This window comes from Mirounga leonina, unplaced genomic scaffold (genome assembly GCF_011800145.1).
Source record: "Mirounga leonina isolate KUSES-001 unplaced genomic scaffold, KU_Mleo_1.0 Mir_107, whole genome shotgun sequence".
In the NCBI taxonomy this organism is placed as follows: domain Eukaryota; kingdom Metazoa; phylum Chordata; class Mammalia; order Carnivora; family Phocidae; genus Mirounga; species Mirounga leonina.
Genome location: NW_023270233.1, coordinates 5,875,222 through 5,896,503, shown reverse-complemented (window position 1 = coordinate 5,896,503; position 21,282 = coordinate 5,875,222). Strand labels below are relative to the sequence as shown.

Genomic DNA, 21,282 nt, shown 5'->3' with positions numbered 1-21,282 from the left:
GGCCAGGCAGCCTGGGACAGGCCCAGGCAGAGACGGGAGTCAAGGCTGTCGGACCAGGGAAGGCCTGTCTCTGTGGAAAATGTATGTACAGTTTTAGTCCCATCCCCCCTCTGTGCCTATGACCTGAGTCTGCAATGTGCTCTTGTCCTCTAGCCTTCTCAGGCTGGGAACACAAGGGCATGGGTTGTGGCTTCTAGTTCTGATTCCCCCACCGCCCCCAGCAGCAGGGCTTGAGGTGGGAGGAAGGCGGGGCTTCCTCCAACTTGGGCAGCAGGATGGCGGGGCAGAGAGGGCCTGATCTGGGAATCCGGGTCTGGGGTCTCGCTCTCCTCCTGCCATCCACCAGCTGTGGGTTCTTGGGCAAGCCCAGCGCCTCCTTTCCTCAAATGCAAACATGGATGTGATGGTACAGACTGCCCTTCATCAGGCACAGATACAGAGTAAGGACTGAGCCAGACCGTGGATGTGAAAATGCACAGTGAGCCATGGGCGGGGGGGGACCTCCCACGCTGTCTCTGATTCGGGACGTATGGGGGGGGCTTGGTCCCCTGGCCTCCAGCACTGGCCTCTAGCAACTCCCAACCTCCCCTCAGGAACCCCTCCATCTTCCTTCTCCCAGCCCACCCCGGTCACCCAGACCCTCAACACAGACTTCAGGTTCATCTGAGTCTAGAGGAACCCAAGAGCTCACCAAACCCAACATCCTTCCCCTCAGCTTTAGAAAAGCACCTCCCAAACCTCCTTTGAACGTGAGCAAGTCAAGTGAAAACCCAAGCTCTGGCCCTGCCTTCCTGCCTCCACCACACCTCAGTGCGGAGGATCTTTCTGGAATTACTGCAGTTAGTTAACGGAGGGGGAATGAGAGAGCCAGCATACCAGCATTTTGCAAACCCTCCGTGAAATAAAGAATCCAGGGGATGAGCACCAGCAGCTGCCCGGTCACAGAAGAGACCAGGGGGCCTTCTGTACCCCCGTGGCAGCCCACAGCATCACCCGTGATCAGTTAGAACCAGGGGTACAACTAACCAGGTCCAGACTGCGGATGACTAGGAAGCAACCCGCTTACCTCTGGGGTTACGCTTCTGGGGAATAAAAGGGGGAAGAGCTGCTCTAGATTCCATGGGCCACATCAGCCAAATGTGACATATGGTTCTTATTCTGATCCTGATCCAACTGCAAAAAGACTTTGTGAGACCACTGAGAAAATCTAAACATGGACCTGGTGTTGAGTGGCATGAAATAACTTAGAGGGTGGGGCCTGGGAGCGAGGATCTTTGCCTCTCAGCCCCGCTCTGATACCAACTCACATGGGATGCTACACAACCCACTCTCTAGCTCATCTGTCAACAGAGGGGACAAATGCTCTGTAAGTCTTTTAGCACTAAAATCTGAGGGTCCCTGTGGGGATTCTGAAGCTACAGGATATCACAGGACACTCTGGCCCTACACGGATCCTCAGAGCCCTCCCATTAGTTGAACACTTGACGTGTGTCAGCCCTGTACTTCCGGTCCCTCGTGTCCTTCCCGCACACAGCCCTGCTGGGAAACAGTACTGATACAGCCTGGCAGGTGGGACACAGGCGGTCAGAGAGGATGAAGACGGCTGTCACCCACATCCACATTCCTTCTGCCAGTCAGCCCAGAACAATCCGGCCATTCCAGAGTCCACACACACGCATGCATGGAGCAGGCCAGAGGCCCCTTCTAATCTCAAGGCAGCTGGGGCAGCTCAGGCCATCCTGACCTCAGGCAGGACATACACTCTGGGTCTAGCCAGGCCAGGTCAAGTGCAGGGTGAAGGAAAGACATTCTGCCTTTTCTGGCTAAAGGACATAGTGGCCTGGTCACCAAAAGCTGTGATTCACAAATCCGTGTCCATAACCAGTTTCACAGGTCTACAGGAACTTAGAAACACAGATCTGTTCAAGGACTCTTAACTACTCTGAGATCATGTCCACTCTACTCTGAGATCATGTCCATTCTACTTTTCTGGTACTAAAATATTCTTTCTTTTATGAAATGCCAACCGTGTAGATGGTAGTTAGGTTTTTAAATTTTTGCTTCTTTCTTTCCTTCCAACTCTCCTTTCTTTAAAATGGACACATTTAGCAAGGTTATATACTGGCAACCCTAGAAAGGTCCTTCCCTGTTTTAAACGGGCCTCTTGAATCCCAACTACCGGGATTGAGGTTGCTTTTAGCTCTTTCTTTGTTCTCTACCAGTAGTTCTAGGATCTCTAAGATTAGTGTCTTTCTAAGAAAATATATCAGACAGCGCCTTCCCTCTCTCTCCCATCCCGCTATCTGTCCACATCCAGGTACCCGGGAAAGGCTGTGGGAGGACACGGTGAGAAGGCAGCCATATGCAAGCAGGATGAGAGAGCTCAGTGGAAACAAATTGGTCAGAACGTTCATCTTGGACTTTCCAGCCTCCACAATGTGAAAAAACAAATTTCTGTTGTTTAAGCCATGTGGTTGTGGTATTTTGTTGTGGCAGCCCCAGCTGAATAATGCACGTATGATGGCCTCTCCCTTCTCGAGGTTTCGGTCTCATCTGCAAAAGTGAGACAGTCACATTCTGTGAGGCCGGCAGGACCCTAACGCCAAACCGAACAAAGACGTAAGAGACCAAGATCTCTTATGAATCTGACACAAAAATCCTCAACAAACCAAATCTAGCAACATAAAAGACACACCATGACCAAGCAGGATTTATCCCAAAATGTAAGGTTGGTTTAATACCTTCAATTAAAATATCATACTGTATCAATAGAATAAAGGGCAAAAAACAAGATAATCATCTCAACAGACATGGAAAAAGCATTTAACAATATTCAATATCTCCTCATGAAAAAAAAAAAAAAACAACCACTCAGTAAACTAAGAATGGAAGGGAACTTTCTCAAGCTGACAAAGAGTATCTATGAAAAAGCTACAGTTAACATCAGATTTAATGTGAAAGGCTGAAAGCTTTCCCCCTAAGATCAGGAACAAGAGAGGGTGTCTGTGCTCGCTACTTTTACTTAACATTCTATTGGAGGATCTAGCCAGGGCAATTAAGGAAGAAAATTAAATAAAAGACATCCAAATTAGAAAGGAAGAAGCAAAACTATCTCTATCTGCATACGACATGATCTTGTAAACAGAAGATTCTAAGAAATTCACTAAAGAAAGTATCAAAACTAATGAATTAGTTTAGCAAGCTTGCAAGATAGAAGATCAATATACAAATATCACTTGTATCTCTATATAGTAACAATGAACAAACTAAAAAATGAAATTGAGAAATTAACTCCATTTACAATAACACAAAAGCAATAAGCTACTTATGAATAAATTCAATATAAGAAGTGTAAAACTCACACTCTAGAAACTATAAAATATCTTGTAAAAAAAACAAAGAAGTCCTACATAAATGGAAAGACATCTCATATTATGCATCAAAAGAGTAACTATTGTTAAGATGGCAATACTCCCCAAATTGATCTGCATCAAAATCCCTATCAAAATCTCAGTTGGCTTTTTTTTTTTCTTTCAGAAATTAGCAAGTTAATCCTAAAATTCATATGGAAATACAAGGGACCCAGAACAGCCAAAATAAGTTCTGAAAAAGAAGTCGTACTTGGAGAACTCATTTCCTGATTTCAAAATTCACTACAATACTATGGTAATTAAGGCAGCAGTACTGGAATAGAACAGACAGATCAATGGAACAGGATTGAAATCTCAGAAATAAGCCCTCACATTTACAGTCAATGGATTTTTTTAGAGGTGTCAAAATAATTCAATAGGGAAAGAATTGTTTTTTCAACACATGTGCTGGGACAACTGGATATCTCCATGCAAGAGAATGAAGCTGGATCTCTACCTCACACCATATATAAGAATTAACTCAAGATGAATCAAAGACTAAATATAAGAGCTACAACTATAAAATCTTGGAAGAAATCTACTTACCTCTTTGAGGTAAATTCTCATGACCTTAGATGAGGCATGACACCAACAACAGAATGTGATGTATCCATACAATAGAATATTAGTCACAGAAATGAACGAAGTAATGATCCGTGCTAGAACACGGATGAAACTTGGAAACATCATGCTGAGTGAAAGAAGCTGGTCACAAGGACCACATCTGTATGATTCCATTTTTATGAAATGTCCAGAATAGGCAAATCCATAGAGGCAGAAAGTAGATTCACGGTTGCCTAGGGTTGGGGAAGGGCGAAATGGGGTGATGAAAATGTTCTGTATCTGGTTGTGGTGATGGCCACACAGCTCTGTGAAAGTACTAAAAACTGTTCAATCGCACACTTTAAATAACTGGATCGTATGGTGTGTGAATTCTATCTCCATAAAGCTGTTATTAAGAAGACAGCAAGAGGGTGAGACTCGACTGCAGCAGATCCCCCAGTGTGGCCCCCCACCAGGAGCATCAGTATCACCTAAGAGCTTTCCAGACCTACGGAATCAGAAACTCAGAACTGGAGCCCAGCAACGGGTTCTCCAGGTGATCTTGAAACTCACTGCAGCTGGGGACTCCCGCTTAGACGAGGTGGTCCTCAACCCTGACTATGCATTGGGATCACCTAGGGAACTGTACAAAAAAACACTCACACGCTGGCCCCCCCAAGCAGACCTAGTAAATTAGACTCTCTATGCATGGAACTCAGGCATGGGAATGTTTCAAAGCTCCCGTGTGAAACCAGTATGCTGTCGCCGCCGCCGGGTGAAAAGCACTGCATTAGAGAGTGAAGGCCTTGTGTTCTTCAGCCTCTTTGAGAGTCTGACCCAGGCCCAGCTCACTAAGGCCCCCTGGTGGCCATACTGGGGAATGACCATCTTGCTTCTGCTCCACCCCCACCCCACCCACCAATCCACCACCAGGGAGCCCTGGGATGGGGTTCAGGGATCCCTATCGTCCCACTGCTGAGGTCAGCAGCAGCCTGTCCTCTGGAACGGGGGTGGGTGAACGTGGTAATCAGAAGATAATGTCAAGTCATCTGACTGGGCCAGGAGAGCTGTGTAGGACAGAGCCCCATAGACAGCTAATGGGAAGGCACTTTTTTTTTCTAAAGAGACTGAAATTCTGGATTTTTACATAAAATTTGTACCTTTATGGAAACCGTTTCATTTTGATCATTTCATGAGTTATCCAAACACAATTTTTAACTGAGGAGGTCAATCTGGGGGCCAGCCCCAGCCCGAGGGCAGCGCAGACATACATAGGTCCTGAGTGGGCAGTCATGCGGCATCAGCCATTAAAACACTGAACGGCTGCCCTGCTGGTCATTAAATGGCCACCTGCCAAGCCCCGGGAGTGGCCCCATCTACCAACCTGACTCCTGCCCCGGACCCTCGACACCGCCCACGACCCAGAACCTGAAGCGTTAACATCTGACACCACAGGGGTCAGGACAGGGCGTTAGTTCTGACTGGCCATGTCCTTGACTGGTCCCAGGGCTGCCACAGCTGTCAAATACTCTGAACATCACCAGCGCATATACCTCGTCAAGCACTCCCGAATCAGGCAAGGGTGAGTTGGGGCTGGGCGCGTTTCCATGTCACAGGTCACATCCAGGAGGTGAGGAAGTAACAGAACCGATGAGGGCCCCACGGGAGCCCTAGCCACCTCACATCCAGTCAGCCACAACCTCTCTGTGCACTAGGGGAGGGACACGTGGGTCAGGGCGAGGCTCACCTGGCGGTAGGTGCAGATGATGATCTCCCGCAGGTGGTAATGCATGGGGGTCATGGTCTCACTGACTGTGTCCAGAGCCGCATCTACCTCCTTCTTCACGCGGTGTCCGTCAGGTAGCAGCTGCACCACCTTCATCACCACCTGGGGCCAGGGGAACACAGAGAAAACCAAGGGGGGTAGGTGAGGCCGCCAGCCCCAGCAACAGACTCACCCCACACGAAGGAAAACCTCAAGGCCCATCTCAACAGTGGTGCTGGGAAAATTGGATATTCATGTGCAAATGTAACTCAAAACAGATCAAAGACATAAACACAAAGCTAAAACCATAAAACTCTTAGAAGAAAACAGAGAGGAAAACTTCATGACGTTGCATGTGGCAATGACTTCTTGGACAGGACATCAGAAGCACAGATGACAAAAGAAAATGACACCATCAACAGCGTAAAAAGGCAACCAACAGAATGAAAGGAAATATTTGCAAATCGCATATCTGCTAAGGGATTGATATCCAGAATATACTGAAAATTTCCCATAACTCAACAACAAAGCAAACCAAATCAAAAATGGGCAAAGAACTTGAACAGACATTTCCTCATAGAAGACATGTAGGTGGCCAATGAGCACATGGAAAGATGCTCAGCATCACTCATCATCAGGGAAAGGGGACTCAAAACCACAATAAGATGCCACCTTACATCCACCAGGATGGCAACTATCAGAACAGAAAACAACAAGTGTTGGGAAAAACGTGGAGAAAACTAAACCTCTTGTGCTTTGCTGGTGGATATGTTGCCACAGACAACAATACGGCCGTTGTTTAAAAACTAAACAGGTTACCGTATGATCCAGCAATTCCACTTCTGAAAGTGCAAGCAGATATCTGAACAGGTATTTGTACTCCTGTAGTTCATAGCAGCATGACTCACAATCACCAAAGGGTGACAAGAACCCAAGTGTCCACCGACAGATGAGTGGATGAACAAAATGTGGTCCATACGTACAATAGGATAATACTCAGCCTGAAAAATGTGTGAAAGCTAACAGACCCTCAACATGGGTGAATCTTGAGGACATCACGTTAAATGAAATAGACAAGACACAGAAAAACAAATACTGGATGATTCTACTTGTATGAGTTCTATGGAATAGTCAAATCCATAGAGACAGAAAGCAGAACCACAGTCACCAGCAGCTGGGGAGGGAGGAATGGGGGGTTATTGTTTTATGGGTATGGTCGGTTTGCGATGAATAGAAAGTTCTGGAGACGGATGGTGGTAATGGTTGCACAACAAAGTGAATGTACTCAGTGCCACAGAACCATACACTTCAACACAGTTAAAATGGCAAATTATATGGTAGGTACATTTTACCACAATGAAAAAAATAAAAATCTAAGAATCAGCGAATCAGCAAGAAGGAAGAGAGGAGTTTTAGGAGAGGAAAGAGCACATGCAAAGGCCGAGAAGCTGAAGGAGTTTGGCAAGTTTGAGGGAGCATGCAGAGGCCAGGGTGACAAGACAGCAGGGACAGCGGGGGCGGGGGACGGGAATGTGATGAGGCCAGTCGACGAGGCAGGAGCCGACCACAGCGCTGACACCAGGGAGCCACATGCGAGCTCTGAGCGCCACGTTCCCCGCCCCCCGTATGACAGGGACTTTGCCGCCTACTTGCAGGGCGTCTGGGCTGACGGTATGTAGCAGGGGCACAATACAGGGGTGACTAAATCGGAAATGTGAGTGGCCATCCACCCAGTGCCCTGGACTGAAATAGGGGTGGGGTGGGACAGGCCATGGCCCGGCATCAAGGTCACCGGCCCCAGCTGGGGCCCAAGCGCCTGTGAGGCAGGCGTCAGCGTCACCCATACAAGATGTGGCCAGGGGCTCCCCCAGGGCACAGAGCAGCCCAGCGGCAGGGCCAGGCAGACGGGGGTCAGTCTAGCCCCCTCTTCTCCAAGAGCCATCTGTCAGGGCCCGGAGCCAAGCTGACCTGTGCTTTGGTTTGCTCATCTGTGAAATGGGAGCAGGGGAGCACTGAGATGATGAGGTGCAAGAAGGTGATGTAATTAATAGGAGCTCTGAAGATCCCCCAGACCTGCCAGCAAGACTCGCCCTCTCCCCTCACCAGGTATCCCCGGGGGACCCCGTGGGGTGTGCTCACCTCAAACTCGCCCTTGGTGAACTTGGCATCAGGCACACTCACGAGCTCCTCCTCGCCCACCTCGGGGAAGCCCTGGGGGAGGACAGCTGCTGGGACAGGGAGCACGTCCATCCAGGTCGCGCCCTCCCCCACATGAGGAACCCCTTGCCGGGGGTCTGCCAGCCCCCAGGCCCTCTGCCCAGGACTGATGGGAGAGGCTCCACACCATGCACCATCCCTGTCCCCCACACGCTCCTGCCCCTGCCACAGCCAGGGTCCCCGGGACCGAGTACCACCCTGCCCCTGTCCACACAGGACGGGCCACACAAACCTGGATGTGCCAGAAGGCGAGCACGGCCACCACCATGGCGGTCGTGGTCCGGCCCTGGCCACTGAGGCAGCTGAACACGAAGCCAGTGCCCGGGTCCTTGGCGAGGGCAGCCCGCAGAGCCTCGAGCAGTCGGTCAAAATCCTGGGTGGGGAGACCAGGGTCTGAGTCAGGCAGCTGGTGCTCCAGGCTGCAGACTCCCGACGCGGCCCACCCCTCCAAATGGCAACCCCAAAGCAGCGGTCCTGGAGCAGCCAGGCACAAGATGACATGCTTGTAAACAGCCGTGCCCCTGCTACCTGCCCCCCTCCCCCAGGTGCGCGAGCGCACACACACACACACACACGCACCCTCCGCCAGGCAGCGTATGAAACATGCGTATGCCATTCCCACGTGCTGTGTCCCCCGGGGCTGCGCAGGGACCCCTGGCCTGGCTGCTTGCCTGAGAGGGACCCAACCCAGGTCCCAGCCTGAGGGCAGGGGTCCGACCTGAGCAGATCACTGCAGCACGCGCCCACCAGGGGGCGACAAACAACAGGCAACCAGACCCGCAGAGGCAGGAACCACAAGCCCCGTCTCTGCCTCTCACAGGCTGCACTTGAGAGGTCCCCACACGCCCCGGGCCCAGAACCACACCCCGCACAGACACCTCACCCAGACAAGCGATGTATCACACGGACACGCGGCGACCCGCACGCAGTGAGTGCTGGGCACACACACCACGGACGGGTCCGTGGACCCTAAGACACACAAACTACACAGACTCTTACAAAGACACAAAGCTACAGAGAACACACAAACAACCTTGGTCACCCACAAGCACCCCTCAAGCCCCCATACACATTGCACACCACACAGTTCCCAGACACGCCTGCCACATACCCCCTGGTAAAGACAAGATGCACATCACAGATTCCAGACCAACACACCCACCACACACCTGCACAAGCTCCAGTGATACCCACACACTCTCCAAACACGTCTCCCTCACGGACGCACATTCACGGACACCATGGAGGTGCTCCCGCACGCACACCGACGACACGATAATAAACCACTTGGTCCTATGTGAAGGCTCGTGGAACACGCTCCCAGTCCCTCGGGGGTGCTGCGTCCCGAGCCAAGGCCCAGGCCAGAGCGGGGTGGGAGAGGGCCCCCTCCGGCTCCCCAGAGGCCAGGCCTGCACAGCCCCCTCACCTGCTCACAGGGGGCGCAGAAGTCTGGCAGGGGGATGCGGTGGTAAGTGAGGCCGGGGTAGGCCCCACGGTGCTGGGTGAAGACCTCCCGCGTGGTGAGGCATGTCTGGAACTTGCGGGTCGGTGCACCCCCTGTGCCCGGGAGAGGCATACTCAGGTGGGCCTTCAGCTGGGACTCCAGGTTCTAGAGGAGGGTGGGACAGAGGGCTCAGGCCACTGAGGCAGCCTCCAGGCCAGCCCCGGAAGGCCAGAGCCTGCCATGGCCAGGACCAGTCCTGGCTTTCGGGGGCATCCCTGCCCCTTCCTGAGCCTCAGGGATCAGAGCCAGACCCAGAGCCAGGGAGATGGCCACCGTGGGAGTCCTGAATCAGCCACTCCCTGAGTCTGCTCCTCTTGGGGCCTCAGTTTCTCCATCTTAAAAGAGGAGCATGGGACCTTCCAAAGAACCTCCCAGGCCAATTTTCCAGAAGGCCTCCAAGGTAGGGATGTGCGGAAGGCAGGAGGGCCTCACCTCAAGCTGGTCGGAGGCCATGGGGGGCCCAGGCCACCGCAGGCTGTGGGTATGCCCGTCACACTCCAGCACGGCCTCCTCCCTCAGGTTGACCCACACGACATGCCGTAGCTTCCTCTTGGCATCAGTCAGGTAGGCCAGGATGCTCCCCAGGGCCTGCGGGGAGACAGGAGGGCCATCAGTGAAAGGGCTCAACCATTACCCCACTCAGCCCACGAGGGGACGTAGGGCCCCTGGGGTGGTCACCTTGGCGCTGGGCTGGGCTGTGCCATAGATGGGCATGCGGGGCACCCGTCGAAAGTTGGCCACATCCATCTCTCTGACAGTGCTGAGTGCGTCTGGAGAGATGAGGTCGTCCGCCCCCTGCGGGGAGAGCAGCAAGCCTGGGACCCACAGCAGCTGACTGGGATTCAGAGCCCAGCCCAAGGTGGGGCAGGGCAGGGCAGGGCAGGGCAGGGCCCAGCTCTCTACAGTTTACCAAGCATTTCTGCACACTTGGCACTTCATCACCACCCCGGCAAGGAGAGAGGCGCTAGTGCCCACCCTCCAGATGAGGAACCTGAGGCTCAACAGGGAGAGGCTGGTGGCAAAGACATCAGAACCAGGCCTCCTGCCTCCTCGCCTGCAGCACGTGGGTTTGAGAACGAAGAGAGGGAATGACAGCAGTGGCCAAAGCTGCAAACGCTTCTTGGGGCCGGAGATCAGCCCCATGTCACGCACAGGAAGAGTCTGCTGCCCCAAAGGCCATCGCCCCTTTGTCTTCTGGGAAGGGCAGCAATGTTTAACCCAAGCCCTCAGGAATCAAGGGCCCACCAGCCCCGGGGCCAGCCCACACCCATTCCCACTTCCCCAGCCACCCGGCCACACTCACCAGAGAGCCCTTAGTGACGAGGTCCCCGGGGGCCACAGGCCCCGCTGAGCTCAGAGTCACAGGCAGGCGGTACAGCTCAGGATGGGCACAGAGCCAGCGGCTGAAACTGAGGGCAAAGGCCAGCGGGTACTGCAGCCCGAGGCAGAGAGAGATGGGAGTTCAGGGGCACGAGGCCATCCCAAACTCTCCCAGCTGGCCCTGTGGTGGGGGAGCCCCAAGAGACCTCCATCATGGTCCAGGGCAGGGAGGGGGGCGGTGAGGAGACAGGACCAGGAGGTCCGAAGCAAGATCCTTCCAGGCCCCAATGCCCCAGCTAAGGGTACAGAGACTGGGGCCCAGGGCAGAGAGAGGTAGGCCCTCTCTCTGCCTGACCTGCTCTAGGACCACCACTCTATCGGGGTCTCTCCATGTCCCCCACACCCACCTTCCTCTGGAACCAACACACACGCCCCCACCCTCCTCCCCAGTTCCACAGGGGTCCTCGACAACCCCATGCCAGTCACCGTGGGAGACAGGGCTGGAGGAACCCCAGGAGGAGGGCTTGTGGGTCCACTCATCCTCCAGCCGCACCTGCTCGTGGAGATAGTAGTTAAACAGGATCAGGTAGAAGTATCGCTCCAGGCTCTGCAGCGCCCTCTGCGGGACACCGTGCTGGCTGCAGCTTCCCTGAGAGGAGGTGACCCAGAAGCGGGGTGGGTGGTGAAGACAGGGCTCGGGGCCATCCTGTCCCCATCCCCAGAAGGGCAGGAGGTAAGCCTGAGAAATCCCCAGAACACCACCTATCCCCTCCCTTTATAACTTCTGCCAGGCTGGAAATTCTTCCAAGCGTCTAACCGCTCTCCGATTTGCTGCGACTAATCTGTAGGTGAAGGGGAAGCAGTTGGTGACTACCCCAGAACCACTGCTATCAACCCAGGGACCGCCTCGTCCTCCGGGCCTGTGCCCACAGACAAGCTGGGACCCCCCCCTTCTTTGCACCAAGCCGTGCACGTGCAGGGCCGTGCACAGTCGTGTTGAGGAAAGAAGTACATACACACCCTTCTCTAAGCCAGAGGCCCTCCCTTAAGAACTGTGACTCACCCCACAAGAAAACAAAAAGACTCTCATAACAGGGCTCCAAGGGGGCCATGATTTTTACCCTTACTTTACCGAGGTTCTGAGAAATGAACGGACTTGCTCAATCATGACGCTGATGGCAGAGAGAGCTGGATCCCCAAACAAATGTCCTAACCCCAGCCCAGCATGCTCTGTGGTCAAGGAGCTGTCAGAGAGAATCCCAAGCTCCCTCTCTCCACCTTCAGATCTCAGGGATCGCCTGCTGGGTCAGTACCACCTTCTGGAGGGCAAGTGAGATTCAGAGAGGCCCGAAAGAAAGGTCATACCCTTTGATGACATTGAACCCCATCTTTGGGAATCTAGGCCAGAGGTCAGCAAATGTCTATTTCTATAAAAGGCAGTAAATATTCTGGGGTCTCTGCTGTACCTGCCCAACTCGGCCACTGCAGCGTGAGAGAGCCGGACGTGCTGGACTGAATGGGCAAGACCATGTTCCAATAAAACTTATTCATGAAAACAAGGTGGCGGGTTGGATTTGGCGCATGGGTCAGTTTGCCAACCTCTAATCTAGACTAAGGGAAAAAATCCTAAATACACAACAGCTTCATTTTCATGAAGTTATCTTGATGCAAAAGGATTTACACTGATGAGGAACCGGAAGCAACTCAACTGTCCAACCAGAGGGGCGTGGTTAGTAAACCATGACAGGTGACATCCCAGGGACATCTGCTCCATGCAGACTCCCTTCTGAGGGCCTCATGGCTCTTACCCCAGCTGATCCTCACAACAACTCTATGGGTTGGTTATTATTCGTGGCTCCCTTTTTACAAGCAGGGAAACTGAGGCACGAAGCAGTGAAGCAGGTGGCCCATGTCCACACACCTGTAGGTGGCAGAGCCAGGCCTGGACCCCACGTGGTCAGGCCAGAGGCCACGCTCTTAACCTAACAGGCCAACGATGGCTGAAGTCACACAGCCGGCAAGAACGGCGATGACGAAAGCAGGGATGGCACAGGGATGCTGAGGAGAAGGGCTAGAAGCAGGCCGCAAACGTGCCCTGGGGCACCCGACACAAGATCGTCACCAACAAAGCACGTGGGAGGAAGGAAGCTGGCCCCAAATGCTCCCAAATGATGGGTGACTTTCTGCCTTCTCCAATTTCTCAATTTTCCATACTATATTATCGCTTTCAAAAGATGTTTTTTTAAAGTGTCGAAGAAGAAAAAGTCTCTGCAGGCCTTAGATGGCTTCCATGCACTGTGCATACTCTCAAGACAAGGCCTCTCCCCAGAGCTGAGGGACAGGGCTGCTGAGACAGCCCAGAGCCCATCACTCTTCCAGAAGCAGCAGGCTGGACCAAACCCCGGCCTATCCAAGGAAACAGCAAGGGACTGACTCACGGAGGGGAACCAGGAGCAGTCTGGGAAGTCTCTGGATCCAGAGGCCCCCGGCACCCTGGCCAGCAGCCCCTTCCTCCATCCTGTTTATTCTGCAGCAAGGGGACCTGGCCAGGGAAAGTAAACTTTCCCTCTTCCTTGTCCATCTTTCCTGCAGGCCCAGCTCCTCTAGCTTGCCTTCCTCTGAACGCCTCTCTTCTCTGGGAGAAGCAGCAACCAGGAGAAGTCAGTTGGAAAGAAGCCAGTCAAGAGGTTTAACAAAATGAGGTTGCAGGACTCGGGCAAAAGCAGACCCTCTCCAGGCCTCACCTGGGCTGGGCTCTCTGGCCGGGGGCCTTCCAGCTTCCTCTGGTGTTCCAAGATGACCTCCTTCAGGTCATGCAGCTCCGCACAGGCAGTGATGGCTCTGTCCACCTGGTGCCCACGACCAGGGCAGGGAAGGGAGAGGGAAAAGGGCCACAGGGCCAAGCAAAGATGGCAGAGGCAGAAGGGAACAGAAAGGGAAAGAATGGTTTGTCAAAAAGGGGGCAGTGCAGGGAAGGAAGAGACCCCACCAGCGGAGGAGTGCACGGCCCTCCACGGCCCCTGCCCCCAGCCCCCTGGCTCACCTCATCCACCATCTTCCTCCCCTGAGGCACCATGTGGAGAAAGCTCTGGATCAGCTGGAGCTGCTCCAGGGGCAGTGGCTTGGTCTGCAGGGGGACAGCCCTGACAAGGAAGGGGTCAATAGCATAAGCAGTACCCCCAAAGGCCTCTACCACCACCCCCCTATTGACATTTCCATTCACATGGCCGCTGAGGGCACTGGACTACAGTCTCCAAGTTTTCCTTCCCATTCAGGTTGGGGGAAGCAAGGGGTATTTTCCCCACTGGGGAAACAGGCCCAGAAAGGTCAAGTGACTTTTTTCGCATTACTCAGCAAATCTGTGGCAACCCAGGAAATGAACCCCACATGCCCCACCTCCAGCTCTAGCCCTGGGCTCCTGACACGTCCCCAGCACTGTGGCAGCCCTGCCCCCTCCTCTCCTCATCCCTGCGGTGCCTTGGGACACTCACTCCGGCCTCGAGGCAGCCCCGCTGTGGTGAAACAAGATGAGGGTACCCAGGGTCATTCCCAGATTGGTCCTGCCCACGCCTGTCTGGCAGCTGAAGAGGAGAGCAGGGGGAGGCCCGTGGTCATCTCGGAGCTGCAGCAGGCTGGGGGTTTCCTGGGAAAGACCATGACCATCAACAACAGCATGCCCTGGAAACCCTCAGACTGGACCAAGTCGAGGGAGGGGGGTCATGACATCGGCCCATCTGCACCCCACAGTCTTTGGCAAGCGGGGCCTAGACAGGTGGCTCAGCCGCTTTTGCCAAACTTCAAAGCCCAATGTGCTCCATCTGCCCCGAGGAGGACTGCCCTGCCTCCTTCCCAGGCCCTGGGGGAGCCCAACCAGCTGGTCCTGGGAGTGAGACTGCTCAGAGGGGACAGGCCTGTATTTGACATCGCCGTGAGATGCAAATTAAATGAGGTGGCCTCCCGCAGGGCCTGAGAAAGAAACACCACCAGTCCTCAGGAAACACCAGCTCAAGAGGCTAAGGATAAGAAATTTTTAGCCCCGGTGAACTTGGTGTCTAGAGAGGTCAGGTGATTTGTCCAAGATCACACAGCAAATTAGCAGCTGAGCCTGCCCAGAGTCCAGGCCTTCAGATGGTCAGTGCTGGGCTCTGTCATTAGAGAATGTACAAATATACACCCCCCCAACACACACACACACTCCACCTCTTATACAACACAGAAGGAAACCTTCCTCTGAGGAAAGCCAGAGGCCATACTCGCCCTGAGCATCACCGTGGAGACAGGGCCTAGACCCAGACCCGCTCTCCAGGCTCCTGTCCCTACTCTGTGCTCCCACCACCCACCGCCTCCTGCCCTGACTTACCCGGAGGACACTCACAAAGACATCAAACTGGGCTTCCAGGGGGGCCCCTTGCTCTGGCAGGGGCAGGCGGTGGTACCTGCCAGGTGAGGCGGAGAGACCCATCAGGCAGGCCACACAGCCCGGGCATCCCCCACCCCGCATTCCTGTGGGAAAGATGGGTGTGGGGAGCTCAGCCCAACCTGCAGACGGTGAAACTGAGACCACAGCTGGGGAGCAGGGCCAGAGAGCACCCCTGCCCAGCACAGTGGCATCCATGCGGCCCAAGTCATCTGCTGTCACCGGGTAGGACTGGCACTCGGTACCTGTAGGCGGGCCTCAGGAAGAGGGGTCGCTTGTACACCTCCTCGGTCACGTGCACATCGTCCTCGCCCCGGATGGCCACAGCGTGGGGCTCCCCCAGCAGGTCCTCGACGTTGTGGTAGACGTGGTACGTGTTCTCACTCAGCTGGGCAAAGTCATGGATCTGCATGGAGGTGTGGGGGCCAGAGGACCACGACTGACCTGCAGGCCCCTGCTGGCCTTCCTGGCCGAGCTCTAGAGCGAGGAGACCACAAAGAGGCCACGGACAGGCTGCTCTTCCTCCAGGGGGATCCATCTGGCCAGAGGTGCTCTGTGCCCTGGGAGTCCTGACAGGATGGAGGTGGCCAGTGGCCCGAGGGGGCCACCTATGCACAAGATGACATGGCCCACACTGGGGCCAGGGAGGAAGCATCCTGCCCTGTGGGCAGCAGGGGTCAGCTAAGCCATCAGACTCAGGGACAGGGGGAAGCTCAGTCAGCTGGGTGCTAGAGGAGACGAGACCCCAAAGGGAGATGGGAGACAACCGGGCTCCTGCCCGTGGAAGTCTCTGGGGGCACCACGATGGCACCCTCCATGCACACACCTCTGTGGTGCCTCAACAGCCTCAGAAACCTTGACAGGGCCCCAGGTGGCGGAGGGGAACAGAGGCACCTCAGACAGACAGAGGCCCGTCGAGAGAAGTGCCTCATCTGGGCCTCACAGCTCACAGAGGGCTGACCCTCGGTGTTGGGCCTCCTAGTCTAATGCTCCTTTCACTCCACTAGGCCCCTGCTAAATAAGGATGCTGAGTGCAGAGGAGGTGCGCATGGTGGGAAAGGGGCAGAAGCAAACGGAGCCGGGAACAGGAAGGTCTTCCCCTAGCTTCCCGTGAGCCGGCCTTGCATCCAGCTACTCGCCCAAGCAGGGCAGAAGAGTGGGTGAGAGCACTTTGCTCAGGTGAGAGCAGAGCTGGGCTGGGGGCTAGGGTCCCCTCAGCCGCCCACGGCCTGCCAGGGAAGGGGGCCTCCACCTACGCCAGCGACCCTTGCCTCTTTCCGGATGGCCAGCTCTAAGCTCTCTGCCCGGATCCCAGGTCCCAGGCCCTGGAGGTTCTCATGAAGATTCTGCTTATCCCGAGGCGTGTAGGGCACGAAGTCCTCCTCAGCACGCAGAAACAACACGGGCTCCTCCCGCACACAGAAGATGATGCACCCCTGCCAGGAGCCAAAGGAGGAAGAAACTGTCCCCACTACCCAGCACAGAGACCCGACCTTCTGCCTTACCTCTGTGCCTTGCCACAGACCGGTCCCTGCTCTTTGAGTGCCTGTCACCCCCACCCCGTCCCTGCAACATGAATCTTACCCAGGAAGCAAAGCTCGGTCCAAATACCACCTGCTCCTGACTCTCCCTCTTCTTGGGGCCAACAGCCCTCTGTCTGAAGCTCATGGTGTTGCTTCCTGCTTCATCCTAACATCATCAGTGACTACATCTCCCTCCATGGACTACAGGTTCCTTACATGACGAACCATGTTCTAGTCATTTTCACATCTCCACTATTCCAAGCACGGAACGCCAGATAAATCAAGTGCTTGATAAACACTGGGGGAAGAAATGAATGCCTGCCATCGCCATGCAATCATTCATTCACTGAGCACCTTACACACAGAGAGAGATATGGGCAGACCCTTCCCTGTGGAACTTGCAGTCAGGCTGGGAAGAGAGGATCCGCCCAGAACTAACACCCCACCCCACTCTGGTTCACTCAGGGACCCTCCAGCTAAACACCAGGTCAAACGAGATGCAGGCTGCAATCAGATGGGACCCTCAGCCTCTGCCCTGAAGACACTCAAAACCCCGCCTCAGCATCAGGCAGGAAAGAGGAGTCATTAAAAACAGGCATTTAGGAGCGCCTGGGTGGTTCAGATGATAAAGCATCTGCCTTCAGCTCAGGTCATGATCTCCAGGTCCTGGGATCAAGCCCCACGTCGGGCTCCCTGCTCAGCGGGGAGTCTGCTTCTCCCACTCCTCATTTGTGCTCTGTCTCTCTCGTTCTCTCAAATGAATAAATAAAATCTTTAAAAAAAAAAAAACAGGCTCTAATTTAGAGTTCAGATGCCTAGTTTGGGTCTTGGGACACCACTCCTAAGCTGTGTCACTCATCCTCTCTGGGCCTCGGTTTCCTCCTCTCTGCAATGGGAGGAACTGCCCTGCCTTCATAGGGCTGACACAAGGACCTGTGTCCGCTGTGGTCCTCATGCTGTGCCTCTCTTGTTATGACCTGGACCCTCTTGTCACCCTGTCCCCCTTCTCACTTCTCCAAGGTTCTCAAAGTGGGGTGTATAAGGGGCTTCTGACCTAGGGCCCCCATGTCCACATACGACAGGGAAATAAAAATTGACCCAGAATTTCCCAACCATGCTGACCACAATGATCATTGTGGCATTCAAGGCCTGCAGAGCCTGGTCTGGGTCCCCAGGCACCCTCCCCATCATGTGGCCAGGCCACTCCCGGGAAGAGCCCCTCTGCCAGATTTGGGGGGCTACGAGACCCTGCCCGGAAGCAGTCCTGCTTACCCTGTGTCCATCTTTCTGGAGTTTCTGGAGGACCCGCCTGAAACCAGAGAGGCTGGGCTGTCCCATGCCAAACACGGTGAGGCCACCCCGCACTTGCCGGAAGTTGGGGGCCCCACAGCTCCGCACAGTGCCCAGTACATCCATCTTCTCAGCAACATCCCGCACCAGGAAGTAGCGTCCCTGGCAGGGGAAGAGCCACAAGGGGTTACTCAGATGCTCGGGGACATCTTCTATCAGTGGAGCTCTGTCCCAGGCCCCAGAGGATGGGGAGCAAGAGATGGGGCAGGGGACATGGTCTTCAAGTTGTCTGCAGGCTTTTGGAAAAAACAAAATATGTGACCATCTGTGATCCCAAGAAGAGTGTCATTTAGCATGGGAAAGGGAAAAACAACTCCTCCTGATGGGGAATCCGAGAAGGCTTCATGGAGCAGGCAGCATTGGGGGCAGGTCTTGAGGAAAAAAGGAGGAAGAGGCACTCCAGGGGCAGGAAACTGAGGCTGGCTCTAGGGTGGGGCCTGAAGCTCTCCAGGAAGAAGTCAAATGTCTCCCGCAGCCAGAGGAAGGGCTTGGAGCAGGGGCCCAAGTGGGGAGTCACAGCTGGGGCCCCAGGAATCAGCTAGAGGAAACCTGCACTAGCCCCCTCCTGAGGTCCTGAAGCTCTGAGGACGGACGGGGCTCTCCCTTCCCCGGCCGGGGTGATGGATGCAATGAGGGACAGAGTAAAAGGGTGAGAACAAAAGGCGCCAGGGGAGTTCATTCCTGGGCACAAAGGAGCTCGGACATCATCTGGCCATGCCCCTCCAACAGGACCCACACATTGCCTGACAGATTAGAAATGGAACCAGTTCTTCCAGACAGCAGAAAATCCCAGCTACTCTTTCAACAAACACAGTTTCATCAGCATGATTATCCCTTCTCCGACTATTTACTGAGCACCTACACGGTGCCGGAGCACTGATCAGGGCTGGGGGCTGCTGCAGTGAACAAGAAAAATGAAAGTCATCTGGGCGTGTGGACCTGGCTTTCTAGGGGATACGTGAGGGGGAAAAGCAGCTAAGCCAGAGAAGTTCTGGAGCGTAGAGAACAGGATAGAGATCCCCCAGCTGGGGCCCTGACTCTGTTCTCCCTGTTGCTCCAAGGGCGGGGTGTGGGCAGACTGAGGCCAGGCAGGGACCTGCCAGAAGAGCCGATCAGGGGGCTCCGCGGGGCAGGGGGCATGGCCCAGGAAACCAGGGGGTGACAGGAAGTGGGGGAGGAGCCCAGAGGGTGGGGTGAGGACATGACTCAGAGAAGGGGTCAGTGGGGAAAGCAGGGGGGAGGGACCCTGTGAAGAAGGAGGACCAGAGGCGGGTGGGGGAGGCCGAAGGGGGAAAGGGGCCGGGCTGCCCTCACCTGCACCAGGTAGTGCTCGGGGGTGGCGTCTGAGAGCCGGCCCAGCGTGTAATGGGCCTTGAGCAGCTCCTCATGGATCTGGAACTCCTCCTTACAGTTGTACCTGTCAGGGCAGAATGGAAACTTTCATGATCAAGGTAGCCTCCACCCTCACCAGACTCCATAACAGGACCACCCCACCGGCGCCCGTCTATGGCAGAGACAGCCTGCTGTCCCCAATATCCACCCTCCCCTCCTTCCTCAGCAACAGAACCCTGGAATTGTGACTGGGCCATCTGGCTGAGGACTACATTTCCCAGGCTCCCTTGCAGCTAGGATGGTCACGTGATTAAGGTTTGGCCAATGGGATATGAGGAGAAGTGATCATGCGTACAACTTCTGGGCCATTCCCTTAAAGGGAAGGTGGGTGCCTTCTACTTTCTCTCCTTCTCCCTGGCTAGCATCCAGAAGTGATGGTGAGAAGCAGATGCTAATGATGGTGGGGAAACAAGAGAGGGGCCTGGCTGATCACAGAGTGGCCATTCCAGCTTGGTGCACCTCCCAGACTCTTGTGTAGAGAGAAGCTTCGGTCCTGTTTAAGGCCTCCTATTCGAGGGTTACCTGGGTCCCAGGGGACCCTTCCATCAGATTGTCTCTGAGAACAACACCATGGCACAGTGAGGGGGCTCAGGACAGAGGCTTTGGGGTTGCATGATCTGGGCATGAACCCAACTTCACCACACAGCAACTTTGGGGCTTTGGAGTGACTCACTCTCTCTGTGGTTCCCTTTCCAGTAATTCTCACCTCCTAGGGCTGCTGTGAGATTTCAAGGCACTGCTGAATGGAACTGTGGTCAGCCAAGGGCCTTGGGCACAGTGTTTATTAATATAATTATTTTTACTAGTCGCAGTGCTACCTCCACACAGGGCCATTTCAAACAAAACCCACAGGTATAAAAACAGATTTCTGCAGATGCTAAACCAGGATGGGTCTGTCTGTCCGCTCAAGACATAAGAAGCTTCCGTGCTGATTATAACAGTGAATAAGACACTCGCACCCTGGTGTCTACTCCTCTTTACAAAAGAACTGCATCTAGGAAAGGCAGGGCAGTGGAATGAGTGAGGCAGGGGAGTCCGAAGCGAGAAGTTGAGAGACTTGGGGTCCCGCTCCCAGCTCAGTCTCTTTCTCACCACATGGTGGACAAATCCGTCTACCCCCGGAAGCTTGGTATTTAGATCCAGTCTTCACATCTGATCTAAAACGTATTCAATCAGGACTCGGCAAACGTTTTATATCAAGAACTGGACAGTAAATAATTTTGGCTTGAGAGCCATACAGTTTCTGTTGCAACAACAACTCTGCGATTGAAGTGTTAAGCATCCACAGACAGCATACAAAGGAATAGGAGTGGCGGTGTTCCGATAAAACTTTATTTACAAAAGCAGATGCGAGGTGGGGTTCGGTCCACAGGATACAGTTTGCCAAGCCCTGTGTTGGGTGATCTCTAAGGTCCCTTCCCCACAAACATGCTATAGCCCCAGGGTCCCTGCGCTCATACTCGCTCCAGGAGGTAGATCTTTACAGCAGGCTCATGACTGTTCTGAGCCACACCACTTGGTTAAGTACTCTGCACGTCATCACCATGTAATCTGATAAGAAAAAGAAGACCCAGGGGCGCCTGGGTGGCTCAGTCATTAAGCGTCTGTCTTGGGCTCAGGTCATGATCTCAAGGTCCTGGGATGGAGCTCCGCATCGGGCTCCCTGCTCAGCGGGAAGCCTGCTTCTCCCTCTCCCACCTCCCCGCTTGTGTTCCTTCTCTTGCTGTGTCTCTCTCTGTCAAATAAATAAATAAAATCTTGAAAGAAAGAAAGAAAGAAGGAAGGAGGGAAGGGAAGGGAAGGGAAGGGAAGGGAAGGGAAGGGAAGGGAAGGGAAGGGAA

At 54.3% G+C, this 21,282-nt stretch overlaps 1 protein-coding gene across 8 annotated transcripts in view; it reads right to left on the bottom strand.

The window, feature by feature from the left end:
* The window catches only part of LOC118019098 (paladin), an 88,295-nt gene that overhangs the window by 10,431 nt on the left and 56,582 nt on the right, over positions 1–21,282 (bottom strand). For all 8 annotated transcript variants that reach the window (XM_035017974.1, XM_035018012.1, XM_035017996.1 and 5 more), the window contains 16 exons: positions 19,364–19,466; positions 17,972–18,151; positions 16,448–16,612; positions 15,422–15,582; positions 15,120–15,195; positions 14,251–14,402; positions 13,803–13,902; positions 13,504–13,608; positions 11,313–11,408; positions 10,743–10,871; positions 10,118–10,234; positions 9,872–10,027; positions 9,362–9,544; positions 8,168–8,308; positions 7,858–7,929; positions 5,701–5,841 (listed from right to left, as the gene is read on the bottom strand). In XM_035017974.1, the coding sequence (XP_034873865.1) occupies positions 5,701–5,841; positions 7,858–7,929; positions 8,168–8,308; positions 9,362–9,544; positions 9,872–10,027; positions 10,118–10,234; positions 10,743–10,871; positions 11,313–11,408; positions 13,504–13,608; positions 13,803–13,902; positions 14,251–14,402; positions 15,120–15,195; positions 15,422–15,582; positions 16,448–16,612; positions 17,972–18,151; positions 19,364–19,466 (2,077 nt within the window). The remainder of the gene's footprint in view (positions 1–5,700; positions 5,842–7,857; positions 7,930–8,167; positions 8,309–9,361; positions 9,545–9,871; positions 10,028–10,117; positions 10,235–10,742; positions 10,872–11,312; positions 11,409–13,503; positions 13,609–13,802; positions 13,903–14,250; positions 14,403–15,119; positions 15,196–15,421; positions 15,583–16,447; positions 16,613–17,971; positions 18,152–19,363; positions 19,467–21,282) is intronic.